Consider the following 20,969-nt stretch of genomic DNA (forward strand, 5'->3'; position numbering starts at 1 on the left):
TCAGTTGTACACTAAAGTAATCCTCTGAGAGCAAAACATAATTCATTTAAACACAGGTTACAAGTCACAAAACTCCCAGCATCACTTCTCTTGAGCCCTCAGTGTGTGGGAAGATGTTTTCTTCTTTTTATTTTTTGGCAGTCATAGGGCCTGAACTCAGGGCCCGGGCGCTGTCCCTCAGCTCTTCAGCTCAAGGCTAGTGCTCTACCACTTGAGCCTCAGCACCATTTCTGTTTTTTCTGCTTATGTGGTGCTGAGGAATCGAATCCGGGGCCTCAAGCAAGCAAGTCAAACATTCTACCACTGAGCCACCTTCCCAGCCCCTTTTTCACTTTTGTTTGCTGTACCAGGGTTTGAATTTGAGGCCTCATTCTCAGTAGGCTGTGTATGTGCCGGCCGCAGCTCCACTTCTGGCTCTTCGCTGGTTTTGGAGGTGGAAGTCTCACGGACTTCACTGCCCAGGCTGGCTTTGAACCTCGGCTCTCACATCTCAACCTCTGGAACAGACAACCGGCTAGTTAGTAGGCTTTCTGGCTCCTGGCTTGACCACTGGAGCCTCGGTTCCAGCCCAGCACTTTGCTGATTATTTTGGGGATGAAGTTTGGCACCATTTCCTCCCAGGGGTAGCTTCGGACCACGATCGTCCAGGTCTGGGCTTCCAGAGTAGCTAGGATTGCAGGTGTAGGCAGCGGCGCCCCGTCTGGGTGGCGCAGGCCGGCCTGGGCTCCCGAGGGCGGGACGGCCTCGCGCCCGGCTGCGCCTGGCATTACAGAGGAAGCTGACGCTCAGGGCGAGGGCCCAGCGCTCGGGCCCGTCCCGAGCAAGACCGACGACCAGGCCCCAGCCGACAGGCCCCGCCCAGGCCTCCGCCCCGACCCGAGAGCGCCAGTTCCCGGAAGTCGCGGGGTCACATGACCAGCGGGCTCCGCTCACGTGACGTCTCTTCCGGAGGCGGTGGCCTTGGCCAAGATGGCGGCCTACCTGCAGTGGCGGCGCTTCGTCTTCTTCGACAAGGAGCTGGTGAAGGAGCCGCTGGGTAACGATGGGGCTGCTCCCGGCGCCGCGCCTGCCCCCGGACTGCCCGCCTCCAAGCTCCTTTGCCTCCCTCCGGGCATCACTGTCTGCGACTCGGGGCGGGGGAGCCTGGTCTTTGGCGATATCCTTCTGGATCTCTCTCCCCCTTCCCCGGATCCCCGAAGAGAGCCCGCCAGGGGGGAAGGAGTCGGCCAGTCAGCGTGGTTCGGGCTTCGCGCCACTCTGCGTTAGACGTGGCCCGAGCAGGAACAGAAGTCCAGCCACTGAGCCTCCCCGGGCTCCGTCGCCTTTTCTGTGAAAGGGGTGGGAAGGCCAACTTGACAAGGTTATTTCAGGTCAGTCCCCCACTGAACGCTCGTTTCCCGTCAAGGTGGAAGGTGGAAGGTGTCACCTTCGCTGCCTGAGGTGGTGGGTGAGGAAGTAGAAGACGCACAGGAGTTTGTTGCTCTGTTCTCGTACCTGGGAAAGCTCTGGAAGTTTGAAGAGCTGTATACATATACATGATTATTATCTGGAGTTTGGTCTAAATATAGGTATTACGGAGCCTCCCCAGGGAATGTCTGAAGTGTGGCTAGAACGGAACCCCTTGCACGCTGGTTGTTTTTCATATAGAGATGTTAGTCACTTTACGAGAAACGCATCGTAAGTTCAAAATACTCTAATATGAAGACAGCATAATGAAATCCATCCAAGACTCTAGAAAGGAAAGGGAAGGAGCATGAATATAATGGAGAGGGGTGAAGTAGTTGTTCCAAGCATACTGTAGGGACTGGAGGCATGGCTCAAGTGGTAGAGTGCCAGCCACAAGCAAAATACACTGTTACAAATGTATTATGACAATGAAACTATTCCATTACAAAGATGTGCTGGGCTGGGAAGGTGGCTCAGTGGTAGAGTGCTTGCCTTGCATGCATGAGGCCCTGGGTTTGATTCCTAAGCACCACATAAGCAAAAAGAAAAAAGCCGGAAGTGGCGCTGTGGCTCCAGTGGTAGAGTACTAACCTTGAGCTGAAGAGCTGAGGGACAGCGCCCAGGCCCAGAGTTCAGGCCCCACGACCAGACCCAAAACTAAAAAAAAAAAAAAAAACAAAGATATGCTAATTAAAAATACAGGTTTGTGGGGGTTTTTTTTGTTTTGTTTTGTTTATTGCCAGTCTTGGACCTTGAACTCTGGGCCTGGGAACTGCCCCTAAACTTCTTTTGCTCAAGGATAGCACCATTTCTGGCTTTTTTTTCCCCTATAATTAATTAGAGATAACAGTCTCACAGCCTTTCCTGTCTGGGCTAACTTTGAACCACGATCCTCAGATCTCAGCTTCCTAAATAGCTAGGATTACAGGTGTGAGTGATGCCCAGATAAAATACAGGAATTTTATGGACATTATTCTAAATTGAAAATGCATTTAACATATCAAGCCTAGGTGTTCTCGTGGCTCATGGCTTAGGAACACAATGCATTGAAGTATATTAATTAGTGTGTTCTTGTGATTCCATTGCTAGCTGGGGGATACACCTTTCTGCAGCTGCTTAGCAACACAAGAAAGTATCACCTAGGGGCTGGGAAGGTGGCTCAGTGGTACAGTGCTTGCCTTGCATGCATGAGGCCCTGGGTTCAATTCCTCAGCACCACATAAGCAAAAAGAAAAAAGCCAGAAGTGGCAGTGTGGCTCAAGTGGTAGAGTGCTAGCCTGGAGCTGAAAAGCTGAGGGACAGTGCCCAGGCCCAGAGTTCCCCACAACTGGCAAAAAAAAAAAAAAAAAAAAAGTGTCATCTTACCCATAGCACTAGCCCAGGAAAGGCGTAAGGTTTAAATTATAATTCCTACTAAATTCATACCAATTTTGAGTCATTTAAATGAAAAATCATACTGTACATGTATACTGATGGTAAGATTTAACTTGTAAAAAAAAAATTGAGCAAAATTAAAAGCTGAGTGCCAGTGGCTCATGCCTGTAATCCTACTCAAGAGACTGGTTTGAAGCCAGTCCAGGCCATGAGATTTTTTTTTTTTTTTTTTGTCAGTCATGGGGCCTGAACTCTGGGCCTGGGCGCTGTCCCTGAGCTCTTCAGGTCAAGGCTAGCGCTCTACCACTTGAACCACAGCGTCACTTATAGCTTTTTCTGTTTATGTGATGCTGAGGAATCGAACCCAGGGCCTCATGCATATGAGGCAAGCACTCTACCACTGAACCACTTTCCCAGCCCCCAGGCCAGGAGATTTTTTTTTTTTTTTTATTGTGAAAATACCTTACGGAGGGGTTAAATTACATGAGCAACAGTGTATTAAAGAAAACGAAGTCTTTAATTCGACATCCATGTACAGTTTAGGGGGCTCCATTGGGATAATTGCACAGATGTGTAAAACACACTTTGGACAAGTTAACACCTCTATTCTGGCCCTTTAATCTTCCCCCTCACCATCCTGTCTTGATACATAAAACTCATTTACTTTGGCCGGGCGCTGGTGGCTCACGCCTGTAATCCTAGCTACTCAGGAGGCTGAGATCTGAGGATCGTGGTTCAAAGCCAGCTCGGGCAGGAAAGACAGTGAGACTCCTATCTCCAATAAAACCACCAGAAAACCGGAAGTGGCGCTGTAGCTCAAGTGGTAGAGCGCTCGCCTTGAGCTGAAGAGCTGAGGGACGGCGCCCAGGCCCAGAGTTCAAGCCCCACGACCGACAAAAAAAAAAAAAAAAAAAAAAAAAAAAAAAAACAACTCATTTACTTTGATCCTTTTCACCCTCCCTCCTGTACTCTTTCCTTTCCCTTTCCCCTCTCCCCCTCCCCCCCCCACAGTCCTTGTTTAAACCACTTAGGTTTAGATCCACGTATGAGAGGTAATATGCACTATATGTGTATTTCAAGCTTGCCTTATCTCATTCAACATGATGATCTCCAGTTCTAACTATTTTTTCCTACAGATGATACAATTTCATTCTTCTTCACGGCTAAATACTATGCATACCACATTTGTCATTTATCAACTCTGGAGATTCATTGAAAACCTATGCATCAATAGTTTATAGTTCTTTTTTTGGTGCAAGGGATCAAACCAGCATGCTAAGTATATGCTCTATCACCAAGATAAACCTCCAGCCTCAGTTTGCTCCCTTTTCAGAGCTGAGTAGTACTCCATGGTATAGATATTCCACAGTTAAAGCATGCACCTTTGGAGAGTCATCCGGTTGTCTCCAGTGTGGGCTCTTAACTAATTGCCCTACTATGAGCACTCGTAGGAGGGTTCATTGTGAATAGAAAAAATTGATTTCTCCAGGATAAATCCCGACTGTAATTGCTGTGTTATCTGGCAATTATATGTTTGAGTTTATATGAAACTGCCAAACCATGGTTTCTAAAGTGGCCATACCACCTTACCCAGGCAAGTTTAAGAAGGGAGGTAAGATTTATATTTTTCTGGACACTTATCTTAGAATGTCTCTCTGTTGCCTCAGACCTATGAAAAATGAACTGAGGAAACATACTTGTTTCAGAATGCTTTTTCTTTGAAATTCTACAAAATTCCTTTATCTGCTGATAGTTTCTGTTGCAGAAAAATCAATGTCTAGCCCAACTTTGTTACTCTGTAGATAGTCTGTTCTGTCCTTCCCCCCCCCCCCCCCCACTATTACCACCTTTATTTTTTTTTTGTTTTTTTTTTTTTTTTTGTCGGTCATGGGGCTTGAACTCCAGGCCTGGGCTCTGTCCCTCAGCTCTTCAGCTCAAGGCGAGCGCTCTACCACTTGAGCTACAGCGCCACTTCCGGTTTTCTGGTGGTTTATTGGAGATAGGAGTCTCATGGTCTCTCCTGCCCGGGCTGGCTTTGAACCGCGATCCTCAGATCTCAGCCTCCTGAGTAGCTAGGATTACAGGCGTGAGCCACCAGCGCCCGGCTTATTACCACCTTTATTTATGATGTGTCCTCTCAAGTTACTACATTACAAAAAACTCCTCAAAATTCTAGAGGGTACAATAAAAATCTTCTTGCTTCCATTTCTTGGAGTTCATTTCAATAAACATCATTTTATATGATCATAAAAAAATTACATGAGCAAGATAATGAGTACATTTCTTATCAAGCATTGTTGCCTCCTCCTTTGTTTCCCATTCCTATCCCTTCCTATCTTCCCCCCACCCCCATGAGATTCTTATCTCCAGTTAACCACCAAAATGCTAGCAGTGGAGCTGTGACTCAAGTGGTAGAATGCTAGTCTTGAAAGAAAAAGCTAAGGGACAGTGCCTGGGCCCCAAGTTCAATCAAGCTCCAGTACTAGCACACATGCACACACACACACACACACACACACACACACACACACACACACACACACACACACACACACACACACACACGCACGCACGCACGTGTGTGCGCAAGATTAAGATGGTTATGGGTGCTGGTGGCTCACACCTGTAATTTTAGCTGAAATCTGAGGATCAGGTTTGAAGCCAGCTAAGGCAGGAAAGTCTATGAGACACTTGCCTCCAATGAACCACCAAAAAGCCAGAAGTGGAGCTGGGGCTCAAGTGTTAGACCACTAACCTTGAGCAAAAAAGCTCAGGGACAGTGCCCAGACCCTGAATTCAAGCCCCAGGACCAGCGCATATGCACAATCTGTAGACGGATTATTATTCTTTTGTTGTAAGATTAGCAGCAATAATAAAACATAACAATTTTAAAAACATACAGTAATTAAAGTTAAGCGAATGTGGTCTATTACTCTCCAAATATATATTTTTTTAATTTTTATTTATTTATTTTTGTCAGTCATGGGGCCTGAACTCTGGGCCTGGACTGTGTCCCTGAGCTCTTCAGCACAAGGCTAGTGCTCTACCACTTGAGCCACAGCACCACTTCCAGCCTTTTCTGCTTATGCAGTGCTGAGGAATTGAACCCAGGGCCTCATGCATGCAAGGCAAGCACTCTACCACTGAGCCACCTTCCCAGCCCCTCTCCAAATATCTTAATTCCTGTGCTATAGATATTAATATAACTTAACCAAAGATAACTGAAAAAGAGTATGGAAAGTGAAGCTACAGATGGGGTTGGGGGCACTACCATATCTCTCCTTGAAAAGGAGGTTCCTTAACTACCTTGCACATATGGAAGGCCAGATCTGGTTCTTGCTGCGTTCCCTACAGCTTACAGGCTTCCAGGCCTACAAACTACGAGTGACACACCTATATCAACTGAAGCAGCACAATATTCTAGCATCTGTTGGTGAGGATGAAGAGGGTATTAACCCCCTGGTGAGTTCCAGCAAGGAAAGATTCAGAAGCCTGGCAATGTTTTCCTGTTGGAGAAGATCAGCATTTAGGCATTTGAGTTTTGTCCACAGGTAAAGATCTGGAACTTGGAGAAGAGAGATGGCGGCAACCCACTCTGTACTCGAATCTTCTCTGCCATCCCAGGAACAGAACCAACTGTTGTGTCTTGTTTGACTGTCCATGAAAATCTCAACTTTATGGCCATTGGTAAGGAGAAGGAAGGCAAAACGAACTCACAGATTTTCTTTGCTTCTGCAGCTCATCTCTATTCTAATTGAGACCACTTTATTCTAAACAGAGGTCTTTGAGATATTAAAGTTTGGCATGGGAAAGCATTAAATTTTGTTCTTTGAAAATGAGTCAGTAAGTACCAATGGTCAGCTTTGCTACTAAAAAAGTTAGATGTGGGGGCTGGGAAGGTGGCTCAGTGGTAGAACGCTTGCCTTGCATGCATGAGGCCCTGGGTTTGATTCCCCAGCACCACATAAGCAAAAAGAAAAAAAGCTGGAAGTGGCACTGTGGAGCAACTGGACCCCCCCTCCAAAAAAAAAAAAAAAGTTGGATGTGAGGAGAAAGCTTATCATTTCTTTTTCTTTCTTTTTTTCTTTTTTGTCAGTTCTGGGGTTTGATCTCAGGCCTGGGTGCTGTCCCTGAGTTCTTCAAATCAAGGCTAGTGCTTTACCCCTTTGAGCCACAGCACCATTTCCAGTTTTCTGGTGGCTCATTGGACATAAGTCTCATGGATTTTCCTGTGCTGGCTGGCTTTGAACTGAGATCCTCAGATCTCAGCCTCCTGAGTAGCTAGGATTACAGGAGTGAGCCATCGGCGCCTGGCAAAGCTTATTTCTGATGAATGAATGATCTTTTGATCTAATGAATGATCTTTTTCCTTTCTCTACATCCCAGTCTTTTCAGCCTCACTGGGATGCTGTTTCCTGCTTTCCTACAGGTTTCACAGATGGCAGTGTTACATTGAACAAAGGAGACATCACCCGGGATCGGCATAGTAAGAGCCAGATTTTGCACAAAGGCAACTATCCTGTTACGGGACTGGCCTTCCGTCAAGCAGGAAAGACCACTCACTTGTTTGTTGTGACAACTGAGAATGTCCAGGTGGGACTGAGCCACTGCTCTTGGAGCAGGCCCAAAGGGCTTATCCTTGGCTTAGGGGGCTAGAGTAAGGACCTGTTAGGAAAGATGGAAATCCTAAAAATTTTACCAGATAACCTTGAATTATTTATCCAGCTTTATATTTTATATCTTCACTTAGCTGACTAAGAGGAGCTAGACTTCAGGAAGATACTCTGAGATAGTGAAAAACAGGCTTTTTTGCCTAACCTACTAAGTGACATTAGAAAATTGCTTTACCTCTTTTTTTTTTTTTTTTTTTTTTTTTGGGGTCCGGTCGTGGGGCATGAACTCTGGGCCTGGGCGCTGTCCCTCAACTCTTCAGCTCAAGTCTAGCACTCTACCACTTGAGCCACAGCGCCACTTCCAGTTTTTTTTCTTTTTGCTTATGTGGTGCTGAGGAATTGAACCCAGGGCCTCAGGCATGCAAGGCAAGAACTCTACCACTGAGCCACCTTCCCAGCCCCTTGCTTTACCTCTTTAATCTTAGTGCTCCTAACTTATAACAGCCCAGTCTCTCAGGAATGCTGGGGTTTAGACCTCGGGCTTCACACATGACATGCATGCCCTGTACTGCTAAAGTATATCTCTAGCTGAGGAATCGCTTTGATAAAATTATAAAAGATGACTGGATTTCTCTTACTTGTAGAATTCTTGAACTAGGTAGAGGTAACATAAAGAGAAAAAATATGGCCCCTATTTGGTAGATGGATGGTAGTGAGTGGAGAAAGCAAGCAGCCAAGGGAAAGGTCTTAAAATGCCAAGCAAGGATAAAAGGAGCGTTCCTTGTGGAAATGGGAATGTGTCTGTGGCGGCTTAGGTGCTGCCTCTTCAAAGGAAGCCTGCTAACCTTTTCTTACTTTGGCAGTCCTATATAGTTTCTGGAAAGGAGTACCCGCGAGTGGAGTTGGATACCCACGGTTGTGGGCTACGGTGCTCAGCCCTGAGTGACCCTTCTCAGGACCTGCAGTTCATTGTGGCCGGGGACGAGTGTGTCTACCTATACCAACCTGATGAACGAGGGCCCTGCTTCGCCTTTGAGGGCCATAAGCTCATTGCCCACTGGTTTAGAGGATACCTTGTCATTGTCTCCCGTGACCGGAAGGTTTCTCCCAAGTAAGGACTCCAGGGAAAAAGAAAAGGGAGAAGGCTAGACTTGTTCCCTAGCATTCACCTCATTTTAAAACCTATGTCTGGAGCCTGCCAATTTTCCCACTTGAATTTTAGGTAGATTGCAGTTCTACCCAGACTCTGTTAGGTGTTTTTACTGGAAAATGTGTTTTTGCTGTATACACTTGCTGCATAGCCCTTGTATACTAGAATGCTTCATAGATTGAGTTGGACCTGACCTGATAACTGTTTTTCTTTTTTTTCTTTTTTTTTTTTTTTTTTTTTTTTTTGTCGGTCGTGGGGCTTGAACTCTGGGCCTGGGCACTGTCCCTCAGCTCTTCAGCTCAAGGCGAGCGCTCTACCACTTGAGCTACAGCACCACTTCCGGTTTTCTGGTGGTTTATTGGAGATAGGAGTCTCACGGTCTCTCCTGCCCGGGCTGGCTTTGAACCGCGATCCTCAGATCTCAGCCTCCTGAGTAGCTAGGATTACAGGCGTGAGCCACCAGCGCCCGGCTGATAACTGTTTTTCGTTGTTTTTCCTTTTGGTCAAAATAAGTTGGGAAGAAGAACAAGGGTTAGAAGGTAGTGAAATTGGCAACTGTAGAGAAGTCAGGACTCCAGGCACAGTCCTGTTGTTCCAGAGCCACTGAAAGGGGGAGGCAGATCTTCTGTGCAGATGGGATTTGTTGTCATTTAGTGCCAAGCACAAAGTCTAACATAAATCACACCTTAAGTGATTTTTTTTTTTTTTCCAATCCTGGGGCTTGAACTCAGCCTAGGAGTTGTCCCTAAGCCTTTTAGTGCTCAAGGCTAGGCTCTACCACTTGAGCCACAGAACCACTTTTGGGTTTTCCTGGGTAGTTTATTGGAGATAAGAGTCTCACAGACTTTACTGCCCAGGTTGGCTTCGAACCACAGTCCTCGGATCTCAGCCTCCTGAGTAGGATTTCAGGTGTGAATCACCAGCGTCTAGCTAGTTTTTTTGTTTGTTTGTTTTGTCAGTGGTGGGGCTTGAACTCTGGGCTTGGGCGTTGTCCCTGTACTCTTCAGCTTAAGTTTAGTGCTCTACCACTTAAGCCACAGGGCCACTTCTGGTTTTCTGGTGATTATTTGGAGATAAGAGTCTCACAGATTTTCCTGCCTGGGCTGGCTTTGCACCACGATCCTCAGATCTCAGCCTCTTGAGTGGTTAGGATAACAGGCGTGAGCCACTGGCACCTGGCCCCAGCTAGTTTTTTAGTAAACAAGTGAGGGTCTGAATATACTTCATTTCTTACTCTTGGCCTGAACTAATGGTAGGATCAGGATTACATGGCCTCTTTCTTGAGCCATCAGTAAATGCTACATTAGGGACTAATGAGTTACTAGAGGGACTGAGGAGGTAATTTGTTATAGGTGGATTGGTTATAGAGCTGAGACTGAGATGGTGCAAATACCTGTTGCTCTTTCTTTCAGATCAGACTTTACCAGCAGGGACTCACAGAGTTCTGACAAGCAGATTCTCAACATCTATGATCTGTGCAACAAGTTCATAGCCTACAGCGCTGTCTTTGAGGATGTAGTGGATGTGCTTGCTGAGTGGGGCTCCTTGTACGTGCTGACGCGGGATGGGCGGGTCCACGCACTGCAGGAGAAGGACACACAGACCAAGCTGGAGGCAAGGCTACCAGGTCCCCAGAGCTGACACTGGCTCCTAGAAGTAGCTAACAGCAGGAATAGATTTCCCACTCACCTGGGCCCTGGGATTTTATTTCCTTTGGGTAAATAGTTTCGTTAAGTAAATGGCTAAAGATGCAGCTTTGGTGGGAACAAATGGCTGGGAGCCAGAGCCCAGCCTCAGGGTTCACTTGGGCTGCAGAGACCCTTATGAGGTTGGTAAGATTCGTTTTGGGGTTATCTGAAGCTCTTTGTCCAGGATCTAGGCAAGTTGGAATGCTTGTCTCAAGGGAACACTCTGGGAAGGTATCTTTTCAGGACTGATTCTACCAATCATAATCCCTTTCACCTTCCAGATGTTGTTCAAGAAGAACCTATTTGAGATGGCAATTAACCTGGCCAAGAGCCAACATCTGGATAGCGATGGATTGGCCCAAATCTTCATGCAGTATGGAGACCATCTCTATAGCAAAGGCAACCACGATGGAGCTGTCCAGCAGTATATTCGGTCAGTCTGAAGGAACTATGATATATAGCTGTGAACAAAGATGCTCAGCCAGAGAACTGAAACCCATGCTGGGGGCGGGGCTTGAAAGACACAAGGAACTGCTGGCTTTCCTACAGAAAGTTGATGCCTCAAATGAGGAAACAGGACTTCTTGCAAAGGGAACGTTTAGAGTGAAATTTACATGACCAGTATAAAACTGAGCTGATGATGCTTCTCCTTTTAAACTCTAGTTTGCATTTTGTTAACATTCTTGTGATCTAGTCCTTTCTCTTTTTGACATTACTGGAGTTTGAACTCAGGGCCTTGCACCTGAGTCCACAGGAGCCACAGTCATAGCCTTTTTTGTTTTAGTTATTTTTCCAACAGGGTCTTGTGTTTTATTGGTTGAAATGGAGTTTGAATGTTTTGCTTTGGGTGTTAGCCTCCAACTGTGAGCCTCCTGACTTCTTCCTCCTGAGCATGTTTGAGTAACCATGCCTGGCTTGACCTAGCTAAAGAAATAAAAATGTGCTGAGCCCTGGTCACTCACACCTGTAATCCTAGCTACTCAGAAGGCTGAGATCTGAGGATCGTGGTTCAAAGCCAGCCCAGGCAGAAAAGTCAGTGAGACTCTAATCTCCAAGTAACCACTGGAAGTGGAGCTGTGGTAGAGTACTTGCCTTGAGCTGAAGAGCTCAGGGACAGCGCCCAGGTCCAGAGTTCAAGCCCCATGAATGACAAAAGAAAAAGGAAAAAAATGTTTATCTTTTGCTTTCCTTGGTACTAATTTGTCAGCCTAGTTGAAAGACTGGTGTTTTGGAGCCTGGCGCAAAGCATGGTCTATAGACTGGTAGTACTGATGTAACCCAGGACTTGGTGCAAATGCAGTTGAAGGACTCACATGTGATGAACTGAAGCAAACTTTGCCTTTTTTTTTTTTTTTTGTCGGTCATGGGGCTTGAACTCTGAGCCTGGGCGCTGTCCCTCAGCTCTTCAGCTCAAGGCGAGCGCTCTACCACTTGAGCTACAGCGCCACTTCCGGTTTTCTGGTGGTTTATTGGAGATAGGAGTCTCACGGTCTCTCCTGCCCAGGCTGGCTTTGAACCGAGATCCTCAGATCTCAGCCTCCTGAGTAGCTAGGATTACAGGCGTGAGCCACCAGCGCCCGGCTAAACTTTGCCTTTTAACAAAAATCAATAAGTAATTGTATGCAGATGAGTTTGAGAAGTACACTGATCCAGATGATATTGTACATCTCCCTAGAACCATTGGGAAGTTGGAGCCATCCTATGTGATCCGCAAGTTTCTGGATGCCCAGCGCATCCACAACCTGACTGCCTACCTACAGACCCTGCACCGACAATCCCTGGCCAATGCTGACCATACCACCCTGCTCCTGAACTGCTACACCAAACTCAAGGACAGCTCCAAGTTGGAAGAATTCATCAAGGTGCAGGGTGTGGTTACCAGAGACAATTCCTAGAGGGCCCCATGGAGCACAAAGTGGCAGCACCAGAGCTGATCCTTCATCGGGGCACAAGGAAAGAGCTGATTGTATTTGGGAACTAGCTTCCCTCTGGGGAAGATAAGTTGCTATTTATGCCAGTTCACTCTGATGTTGTCTCGTTTTATGACAAAACATTGTAAGCCCAGGAAAGTGGCAATAGAGTTTCCAGAAATGCCCCTGTAATGGTATAGGCAGAGAAGGGCTTATGTCTTTCATAAGCAACTCTTGAGAGGCAGGTTAGGTTGTTTTCAAAGCATGGACATTACTGTTGCTTTAGGAATGTGTCTTACCATTAGTTGCCTGTTTCCCTTCTCCAGCCACCTTTGTGCAAATGATTGTGTACCATGTTCCTCTGGCAGACAAAGAGCGAGAGTGAAGTGCATTTTGATGTAGAGACAGCCATCAAGGTCCTCCGGCAAGCTGGCTACTACTCCCACGCCCTCTACCTGGCTGAGAATCACGCACACCATGAGTGGTACCTGAAGATCCAGCTGGAGGATATCAAGGTGGGTGAAATTCTTTTGCATTTTGGTCGGTTCGGGGGCTTGAATTCTGGGCCTGGGCGCTGTCCCTCAGCTCTTCAGCTCAAGGCTAGCGCTCTACTACTTGAGCCACAGTGCCACTTCCAGTTTTCTGCTGGTTTATTGGTAAGAGTTTCATGGACTTTTCTGCCTGGGTTGGCTTTAAACTGTGATCCTCAGATCTTAGCCTCCTGAGTAGCTAGGATTACAGGTGGGAGCCACCAGCACCCAGCTTGGGTGAGATTCTTTTTTTTTTTTTTTTTTTTTTTGGTCGGTGGTGGGGCTTGAACTCTGGGCCTGGGCGCTGTCCCTGAGCTCTTCAGCTCAAGGCGAGCGCTCTACCACTTGAACTACAGCGCCACTTCCGGTTTTCTGGTGGTTTATTGGAGATAGGAGTCTCGCGGTCTTTCCTGCCCGGGTTGGCTTTGAACCGCGATCCTCAGATCTCAGCCTCCTGAGTAGCTAGGATTACAGGCGTGAGCCACCAGCGCCCGGCTTTGGGTGAGATTCTTACATGGGACAGTGCCCTGTGCTTTTTGAGGATGTTTCCACAGTGCTGGAAGTGCTTTCAGGAGTGGGTGCTAGTCTGCCCTTTACCTCTCCCCACAGAATTACCAGGAAGCCCTTCGGTACATCGGCAAGCTGCCTTTCGAGCAGGCAGAGAGCAACATGAAGCGTTATGGGAAGACCCTCATGCACCACATACCAGAGCAGACAACACAGCTGCTAAAGGGACTTTGTACTGACTATCGGCCCAGTCTGGAAGGTCGAGGCGATAGAGAGGCTCCAAGCTGCCAAGTGAGGCCTCGGGAGAATCACTTTGGGTAGCAAGGATTACCTTCGGGGCCTCTGGGTACCAAATGCACTCACTAGCCTCCCTTCTCCTCCTTCATACTAGGCCAACTCTGAGGAGTTCATCCCCATCTTTGCAAACAACCCCCGAGAGCTGAAAGCCTTCCTGGAGCACATGAGTGAAGTGCAGCCAGACTCACCCCAGGGTATCTACGACACACTTCTTGAGCTGCGGCTGCAGAACTGGGCCCATGAGAAGGAACCGCAGGTGAGGTCTGGCCAGACTGATGGGAGGTGCTGGAGAGAATACAGCTCTTGGGCTGGGAATGTTGCTCAGTAGTAGAATACTTGTCTAGCCTGTGTGGAGCCCCAGAGTCTGTTTCTGGCATTGCAAAAGTGAAAAGAAGCTGGGTTCAGTGGCTTACACTTGTAATCCTAGCCACTCAAGAGATAGAGATTGAAAGCCTGAAGTGGTGCTGTGGCTCAAGTGGTAGAGTGCTAGCCTTGAGCTGAAGAGCTTAGGGACAGCGCCCAGGCCCAGAGTTCAGGCCCCACAACCGGACCCAAAAAAAAAGAGATAGAGATTGAGAGGTTCCAAGGCAGCCAGGTCAAAAAGATCACAAGACCCCATCTCAACCAATAAAAAGTTGGGTTTGGTGGTACACACCTGTTACCCAACTATGCAGGAAATGTAGAGAATTGTGGTCCCAGCCAGTCTGGGCAAAAAGTGAGATCCTATTCAAAAATCACTAAAGCAAAACGTGAATCAAGTGGTAGAATGCTTCCCTAGCAAGCTAAGCTCAAACCCCAGCACCACTGAAAAGGAAGAGAAAGGACAGTTTTCTCTATCCCCATTCCTCTCCGAGCTTTGAGGCAGTCTTTTGCTGCTTTCCTTAGGCAGTGACACTTCACTGGTGTCAGTGTTCATCACTGAAGGGGACACTGCACTGAAAGGAACAGTCTTGTCCCAAAGGACCTTGTGGTTTCCACCTTATGTCTACCAGCCCAACCCTCTTTCCTCCCCAGGCCAAAGAGAAGCTTCATGCAGAGGCCATCTCCCTACTGAAGAGCGGCCGCTTCTGTGATGTCTTTGACAAGGCGCTGGTGCTGTGTCAGATGCATGACTTCCAGGATGGGGTCCTTTACCTCTATGAACAGGGAAAGCTGTAAGAGTAGGGGTACTTCCAGGGCCAAGGGAAGACCCAGGGGATTTTCCAGGAACATCACTGAGGTGTCCCTCTGCCCTGGCTCAGGTTCCAGCAGATTATGCACTACCACATGCAGCACGAGCAGTACCGGCAGGTGATCACTGTCTGTGAGCGCCATGGGGAGCAGGACCCCTCCTTGTGGGAACAGGCCCTCAGCTACTTTGCCCGCAAGGAGGAGGACTGCAAGGAGTACGTGGCAGCTGTACTCAAGCACATCGAAAACAAGAACCTTATGCCACCCCTTCTAGGTACTAGGGAGATGGATGGGTGGTGACCAGGTGGTAGTCAGGGACCATGGCAAGAGCTGCTGGGCTTACCGTCTTGTTTCCTCTTGGACCCCAATCTTAGTGGTGCAGACTCTGGCTCACAACTCTACAGCCACCTTGTCCGTAATCAGAGACTACCTTGTCCAAAAACTGCAGAAACAGAGTCAGCAGATTGCACAGGATGAGCTGCGGGTACGGCGGTACCGAGAGGAGACCTCCCGCATCCGCCAGGAGATCCAAGAGCTCAAAGCGAGGTAGTTGTCACCTGGATATGGGGAAAGGAGCAGGGCTGGCTTCGGTTTTCACAGAGTGTTATTGCATACTTTTCTCAGAGTGCGAACATTTTCTTCCCCCCTGTGCTGGGATTGAACCCAGCTGGGTTACACATTTCCCAGGCTCAGCCCTTCTGAAGAATGGTGATTACATAAAGCATCATTTATTGGTCTTTAGAGGCAAAGCATTTACTTTTTTTTTTTTTTTTTTTTTACTGCTGTGGGGCTTGAACTCTGGGCCTGGTCGCTTTCCCTCAGCTCTTCAGATCAGGGTGAGCTCTTCCACTTGAGCCACAGCGCCACTTCCAGCTTTTTTTTTTTTTTCCTGCTTATGTGGTGCTGAGGAATCGAACCCAGGGCCTCATGCATGCAAGGTGAGCACTCTACTACTGAGCCACCTTCCCAGCTCCAGCAGTTACTTTTTCTTTTTCTTCTTTTTTTTTTGGGGGGGTCCGGTCATGGGGCCTGAACTCTGGGCCTGGGCACTGTCCCTCAGCTCTTCAGCTCAAGGCTAGCGCTCTACCACTTGAGCCACAGCACCACTTCCGGCTTTTTTCTTTTTGCTAATGTGGTGCTGAGGAATCGAACTCAGGGCCTCATGCATGCAAGGCAAGCGCTCTACCACTGAGCCACCTTCCCAGCCCCCAGCAGTTACTTTTTCTAAGCAGACTTCTAAGTTACTGTTTAAAGCCATTCTGAAGTAAAACCTTGGTTTTAGAAAATACAGAAAGTAACCAGGAATCATCAGCTCAAACCTGTAATTGTACTACTCAAAAGGCTGAAATCTGAGGATCAAAGTTCAAAGCCAGCCCAGTCAGGGAAAGTCACTGAGATACTGTATCCCTAATTAACCAAATAAAGCCAGACTAGATACATGGTTCAAGTGATAAGAGTGCCAGTTGGACACTTGAGTTCAGACCCCTGGTGCCAGTATAAAACAAAACAAAACAAACAAACAAAATAAAACAGGCTCATGCCTACAATCCTAGCTACTCAGGAGGCTGAGAGCTGAGAATTGCAGTTCAGTCAGCCCAGGCAGATAAATCCAAGAGACTCTTTTGTTGTAGTTCTATGTGTTTTTATCATTATTTGACACAAAGCAATCAAGATCCAAGAGACTTTTTTTTTTTTTTTTGGGTCCGGTCGTGGGGCCTGAACTCTGGGCCTGAGCGCTGTCCCTCAGCTCTTCAGCTCAAGGCTAGCGCTCTACCACTTGAGCCACAGCGCCACTTCCGGCTTTTTTCTTTTTGCTTATGTGGTGCTGAGGAATCGAACCCAGGGCCTCATGCATGCAAGGCAAGCGCTCTACCACTGAGCCAACTTCCCAGCCCCCAAGAGACTCTTATCTCCAGTTTACCAGCAAAAAAGCTGTGCACCTGCAAAGCCAGCCTAGGCAAGAAAGTCCATGAGACTCATCTCCAAATTAGCCACCAGAAAACTGGAAGTGGTGCTCTGACTCAAACAGTAGAGTGGTAGCTTTGAGCAAAAGAGCTTAGGGATAGCGCCCAGGTCCTGAGTTCAAGCCCCACGACTGACAAGGAAGTAAAAGCCAGAAGTGGTGGTGTGGCTCAAGTAGCAGAGTATGGACTTGAGAAAATAAGGTAGGGCTTGGAATGTGGCTTAGTGGTATAGTGTTTGCCTAGCATGCATGAAGCCCTGGGTTCCATTCCTTAGTACCATATAAACAGAAAAGGCTGGAATTGGCAGTGTGGCTCAAGTGGTAGAGTGCTAGCCTTGAGCAAAAGCAGCTCAGGGACAGTGCCAAGGTCCTCAGTTGAAGCCCCAAGACTGGCAAAAAAAAAAAAAAGTGGAGAAAGGGAGAAGGGGAAGGTGTTTGTTTTTTGTTAGTTTTGTTAGTTTTTGTTAGCTAAGAATGGAACCCAGGGCTTTGAGCATGGTAGGCAATTACTGTGTCACTGAGCTATACCCCCAGTCTGTCTTTATCTTTTTTGCAAATATATATTAAAATTTTAGATAACATACAAAGGAAAGGCCCCACTGAAAGCATCACATCTGAATACCTACCTGAAGAGGCTTTGGGGACAATTATGGAAGGGGAAAACAGCCCTGTGGTTCCTTGTACTTGTTAAGACTCTATCCAGAGCTGTGGTCCTTATTTGCTTTCCTTTATGTAATCAGAAATGCAGGCAGAGCTGCTGGTCCCCTCCCAGAGACCCTTCCTTGTCCACCCCAGCTACTCTCTCTCTACTCTTTTTAAATTTTTGTCAATGGTGGGGCTTGAACTTAGGACCTGGGTGCTGTCCCTGAGCTCTTTTGCTCAAGGCTAGCGTTCTAACATTTTGAGCCACAGTGCCACATCTGGTTTTCTTTCTTTTTTTGCTGGTCCTAGGGTTCATACTCCCTGTGCTCCTTTTTGCTCAAGGCTGGCAGAGCTCTGTCACTTGAGACACAGAGCCACTTCTGGCTTTTTCTGTGATTAATTGGAGATAAAAGTCTCAAGGACTTTCCTGCCCAGGCTGACTTTAAACCTCAGTCCTCAGATCTCAGCCTCCTGAGCTCGGATTATAGGTGTGTCCAGCTGCTCTTTCCACTCTTGGTCCTGCCTCAGTCCTTGCCGCTCACTTTCCATGTCCCTTGCCTATAGTCCGAAGATTTTCCAGAAGACCAAGTGCAGCATCTGTAACAGTGCCTTGGAGTTGCCCTCCGTGCATTTCCTGTGTGGCCACTCCTTCCACCAGCATTGCTTTGAGAGTTACTCAGAAAGTGATGCTGACTGTCCCACCTGCCTCCCCGAAAATCGGAAGGTCATGGATATGATCCGGGCCCAGGAACAAAAACGAGACCTCCATGACCAGTTCCAGCATCAGGTGGGGATGAGTGGGCTCCATGGGATAGGGGTCGCCCCCAGCATCACAGTTCACCGAGCACTGGAGGGCTTGTTTCCTTTGCTCCCCTTCTTAGGAAATGAGCTTCTCTAGTTGTGATTCTTCTCTCTTTTCCTCTGCAGCTGAAGTGCTCCAATGACAGCTTCTCTGTGATTGCTGACTACTTTGGCCGAGGGGTATTCAACAAGTTGACTCTGCTGACTGACCCTCCCACAGCCAGGCTGACTCCCAACCTGGAGGCTGGGCTGCAGCGGGACCTGCTCATGCACTCCAGGAGGGGCACTTAGGTAGCTCTGGCATAGTGTGTGACCTGGAGGCTCAGCTGGACACAGGTACTGAGACTAGCTGATACTGCACACATAGCAGATGTGTTCACGGCTCCAGGATGCCATTGCCCTCACAACTCAAGGGGACTTGCTTTTCTTGCCCCTTTATTTTTCCAGCCTGCTGTTCTTCCTGTTGACTAGCAGTATAGATTATGACAGACCAGTGGGGGAGGGTACCTCGATAACCTCTGTGTGGACAATAGCTGCTTTATTCTGTATTCAAGGGTACCAGGCTGTGCTTGGGTCCTTATTCTCAGAATGTATAAATAAAAGAATATAATGATGGGAGCCTGGAAGAATTTTTTTCTGAGGACTTTCTGATGAGTCTTAACTGTATTATAGCTCTGTACTAGGCCCCCAGTCTCCTTCCCATGGACTTCTTGGAGGTCATCTCAGTAATGAGTAGCCCTCTAACAGCTAAGAAGTTTCAGCTTGTTAAAAAACCTCTACAAAAGGTCTACTGAACTGGGTTCCAGTGGCTCACACCTGTAATCCTGGCTACTCAGAAAGGCTGAGATCTGAGGATTGGTGTTCAAAGCCAGCCCCGATAGAAGTCTTTGATACTTATTTCCAATTAACTACCAGAAAAAAGGAAGTAGAGCTGTGGCTCAAGTGGTAGAACACTACACTTGAGTAAAAAAAAGTTCACTGACAGTGCTCAGGCCTTGATTTCAAGCCCCAGAAACCTGCCCCCTCCCCCTCCCCCCCAGAAGTCTTAGTGACTTAGGTGAGCTCTCTACCACTTGAGCCACAGCGCCACTTCTGTTTTTCTAGTGGTTTATTGGAGATGAGTCTCACTAAATTTCCCACCCGGGCTGGCTTTGAACCAAGATCCTCAGATCTCAGCCTCCTGAGTAGCTAGGATTACAGGCCTGAGCCACCAGTGACCAGCTTAGAACAGTGTTTTTCTTGCTGTAGTTAGTTCCAGATAATAGGCAGGATAAAAATTATGTTATTGATCTGAGTGTGGTGGTTCATGCTCAGGAGGTAGAGATAAAGGAGAATCTCCTGAGGCCAGTTCAGGTAAATTCACAAGACCCCATCTCAACTAGTTAAAGCTGATCATGGTGGTATATGCCTGTCTTCCTAGCTACATGGTGAGTGTAACTAAGAGGAGATCAGGTTGGCTCAGATAAAAATGTGAGAGCTTATTGAATACAGCATAATGAAACCCACCAAATAAGGTCTGAAAAAGGGGAGAAGGGAGAAATGGGAATATGATGGAGGGGGTAAGTTGTTTCAAGTACTAGTATGTATATATGTGTGTGTATGTATATATACATACGTGTATATGCATATTTACATATGAGTTAAAGAAGAGGGGGAAAAAGGACTGCAAAATAATTTTGAAATATATTGCAACTATGTATGAAGAAGACAGGATGGAAAGAGAAGCAACAGGGTTATTCTGATCAAAATATATGCACATCTGAAATACCATGGTGAAAATTCTTGATACAATTAATATGCACTAAAAAAAAAAATGAAGCTGGCACCAGTGGCTTACACCTATAATCCTAGCTATTTAGGAGGATCTCTATGAGGCCAGTCTGGGCAGAAAAGTCAAATAGACTCCATCTCCAAAATAACCAACAAGAAGCTGGGCTGGAGGTATATTTCAAGGGAATAAAGTGCCAGCCAAGCAAGCAAGCCAAACAAGGAAAAGGCCCTGGTACTGGCAAAATTAAAAATAAGAAGTACCAAGGAAGTTGCTGTAACTGCTTGTATACTCCAGGTGAAGTCTTCCAAAGCAACCATGTGTGTGTGTGTTAGTACTAGGGCTTGAACTCAAGACCTGAGCACATTTCCCGGCGCCGGTGGCTCACGCCTGTAATCCTAGCTACTCAGGAGGCTGAGATCTGAGGATCGAGGAAAGCCAGCCGGGGCAGGAAAAGTCCATGAGACACTTTATCTCCAATAAACCACTAGAAAACCCAAAGTGGCGCTGTGGTTCAAGTGGTAGAGCACTAGCCTTGAGCTGAAGAGCTGAGGGACAGCGCCCAGGCCCAGAGTTCAAGCCCCACGACCGACAAAAAAAAAAAAGACCTGAGCACTGTCCCTTAGCTTTTTTGCTCAAGGCGAGCACTCTACCACTCCAGACACAGCTCAACTCCTGGCTTTTGCTGGTAATTGGAGAAGAGTCCCAGGAGACAGCTGGCCACCATGCCCCGCTTAGTGGCCGTGTGTGTGTGTGTGTGTGTGTGCGTGTGTGCGTGTGCGTGTGTGTGTATGTGTGTGTTGCTGGGCATCGTAACTTCTAACCCTGAATTTTAGGGTTCATAGGCATTCCTTTCCCTCTGGGGCCTGGCTAATTTCTAGTGAATTAACTACCCCTTAGGGTGGTCGGACAGAAGCTTGACAAGGACACTTTACAGGTATAACTCGGAAGCACGTAGTGGTAATAGGCCAGCAGTACTGCAGGATAGGGGAAGCGGTGACAGACCTGGGTCTGAGCGCGCATGCCCGTGGGGTGAGCCGGGAGGACCCGGGGAAGCGAGGACCGCTGGGTGTCAATCATCCTAGTTCCCGCCCCTTCCAGGGGCGCCGG

At 47.5% G+C, this 20,969-nt stretch overlaps 1 protein-coding gene across 1 annotated transcript; it reads left to right on the forward strand.

Moving 5' to 3' along the window:
* Window positions 1-953: 953 nt before the first annotated feature.
* On the forward strand, window positions 954-18,701 carry LOC138810784 (vacuolar protein sorting-associated protein 11 homolog). The gene is made up of 16 exons (XM_069998048.1): window positions 954-1,156; window positions 6,134-6,282; window positions 6,372-6,507; window positions 7,250-7,413; window positions 8,297-8,544; window positions 9,996-10,197; window positions 10,553-10,704; window positions 11,947-12,133; window positions 12,550-12,696; window positions 13,321-13,509; window positions 13,610-13,771; window positions 14,530-14,669; window positions 14,757-14,959; window positions 15,060-15,231; window positions 17,855-18,077; window positions 18,218-18,701. The coding sequence occupies exons 1-16, from the start codon at window positions 970-972 to the stop codon at window positions 18,380-18,382; spliced, it is 2,826 nt and encodes a 941-aa protein (XP_069854149.1). The 5' UTR covers window positions 954-969; the 3' UTR covers window positions 18,383-18,701.
* The last annotated feature ends 2,268 nt before the right edge of the window (window positions 18,702-20,969 follow it).

The sequence above is a fragment of the Dipodomys merriami genome, unplaced genomic scaffold (genome assembly GCF_024711535.1).
Source record: "Dipodomys merriami isolate MVZ:Mamm:240054 unplaced genomic scaffold, mDipMer1.0.p SCAF_509, whole genome shotgun sequence".
NCBI lineage: Eukaryota > Metazoa > Chordata > Mammalia > Rodentia > Heteromyidae > Dipodomys > Dipodomys merriami.

Coding starts and splice junctions, on each gene's coding strand:
- LOC138810784 (XM_069998048.1), top strand. CDS start 970: ATGGCGGCCTACCTGCAGTGGCGGCGCTTCGTCTTCTTCGACAAGGAG. Junction 8,545..9,995: donor GACCGGAAGGTTTCTCCCAA/GTAAGGACTCCA, acceptor TCTTTCTTTCAG/ATCAGACTTTACCAGCAGGG. Junction 12,697..13,320: donor TCCAGCTGGAGGATATCAAG/GTGGGTGAAATT, acceptor CTCTCCCCACAG/AATTACCAGGAAGCCCTTCG.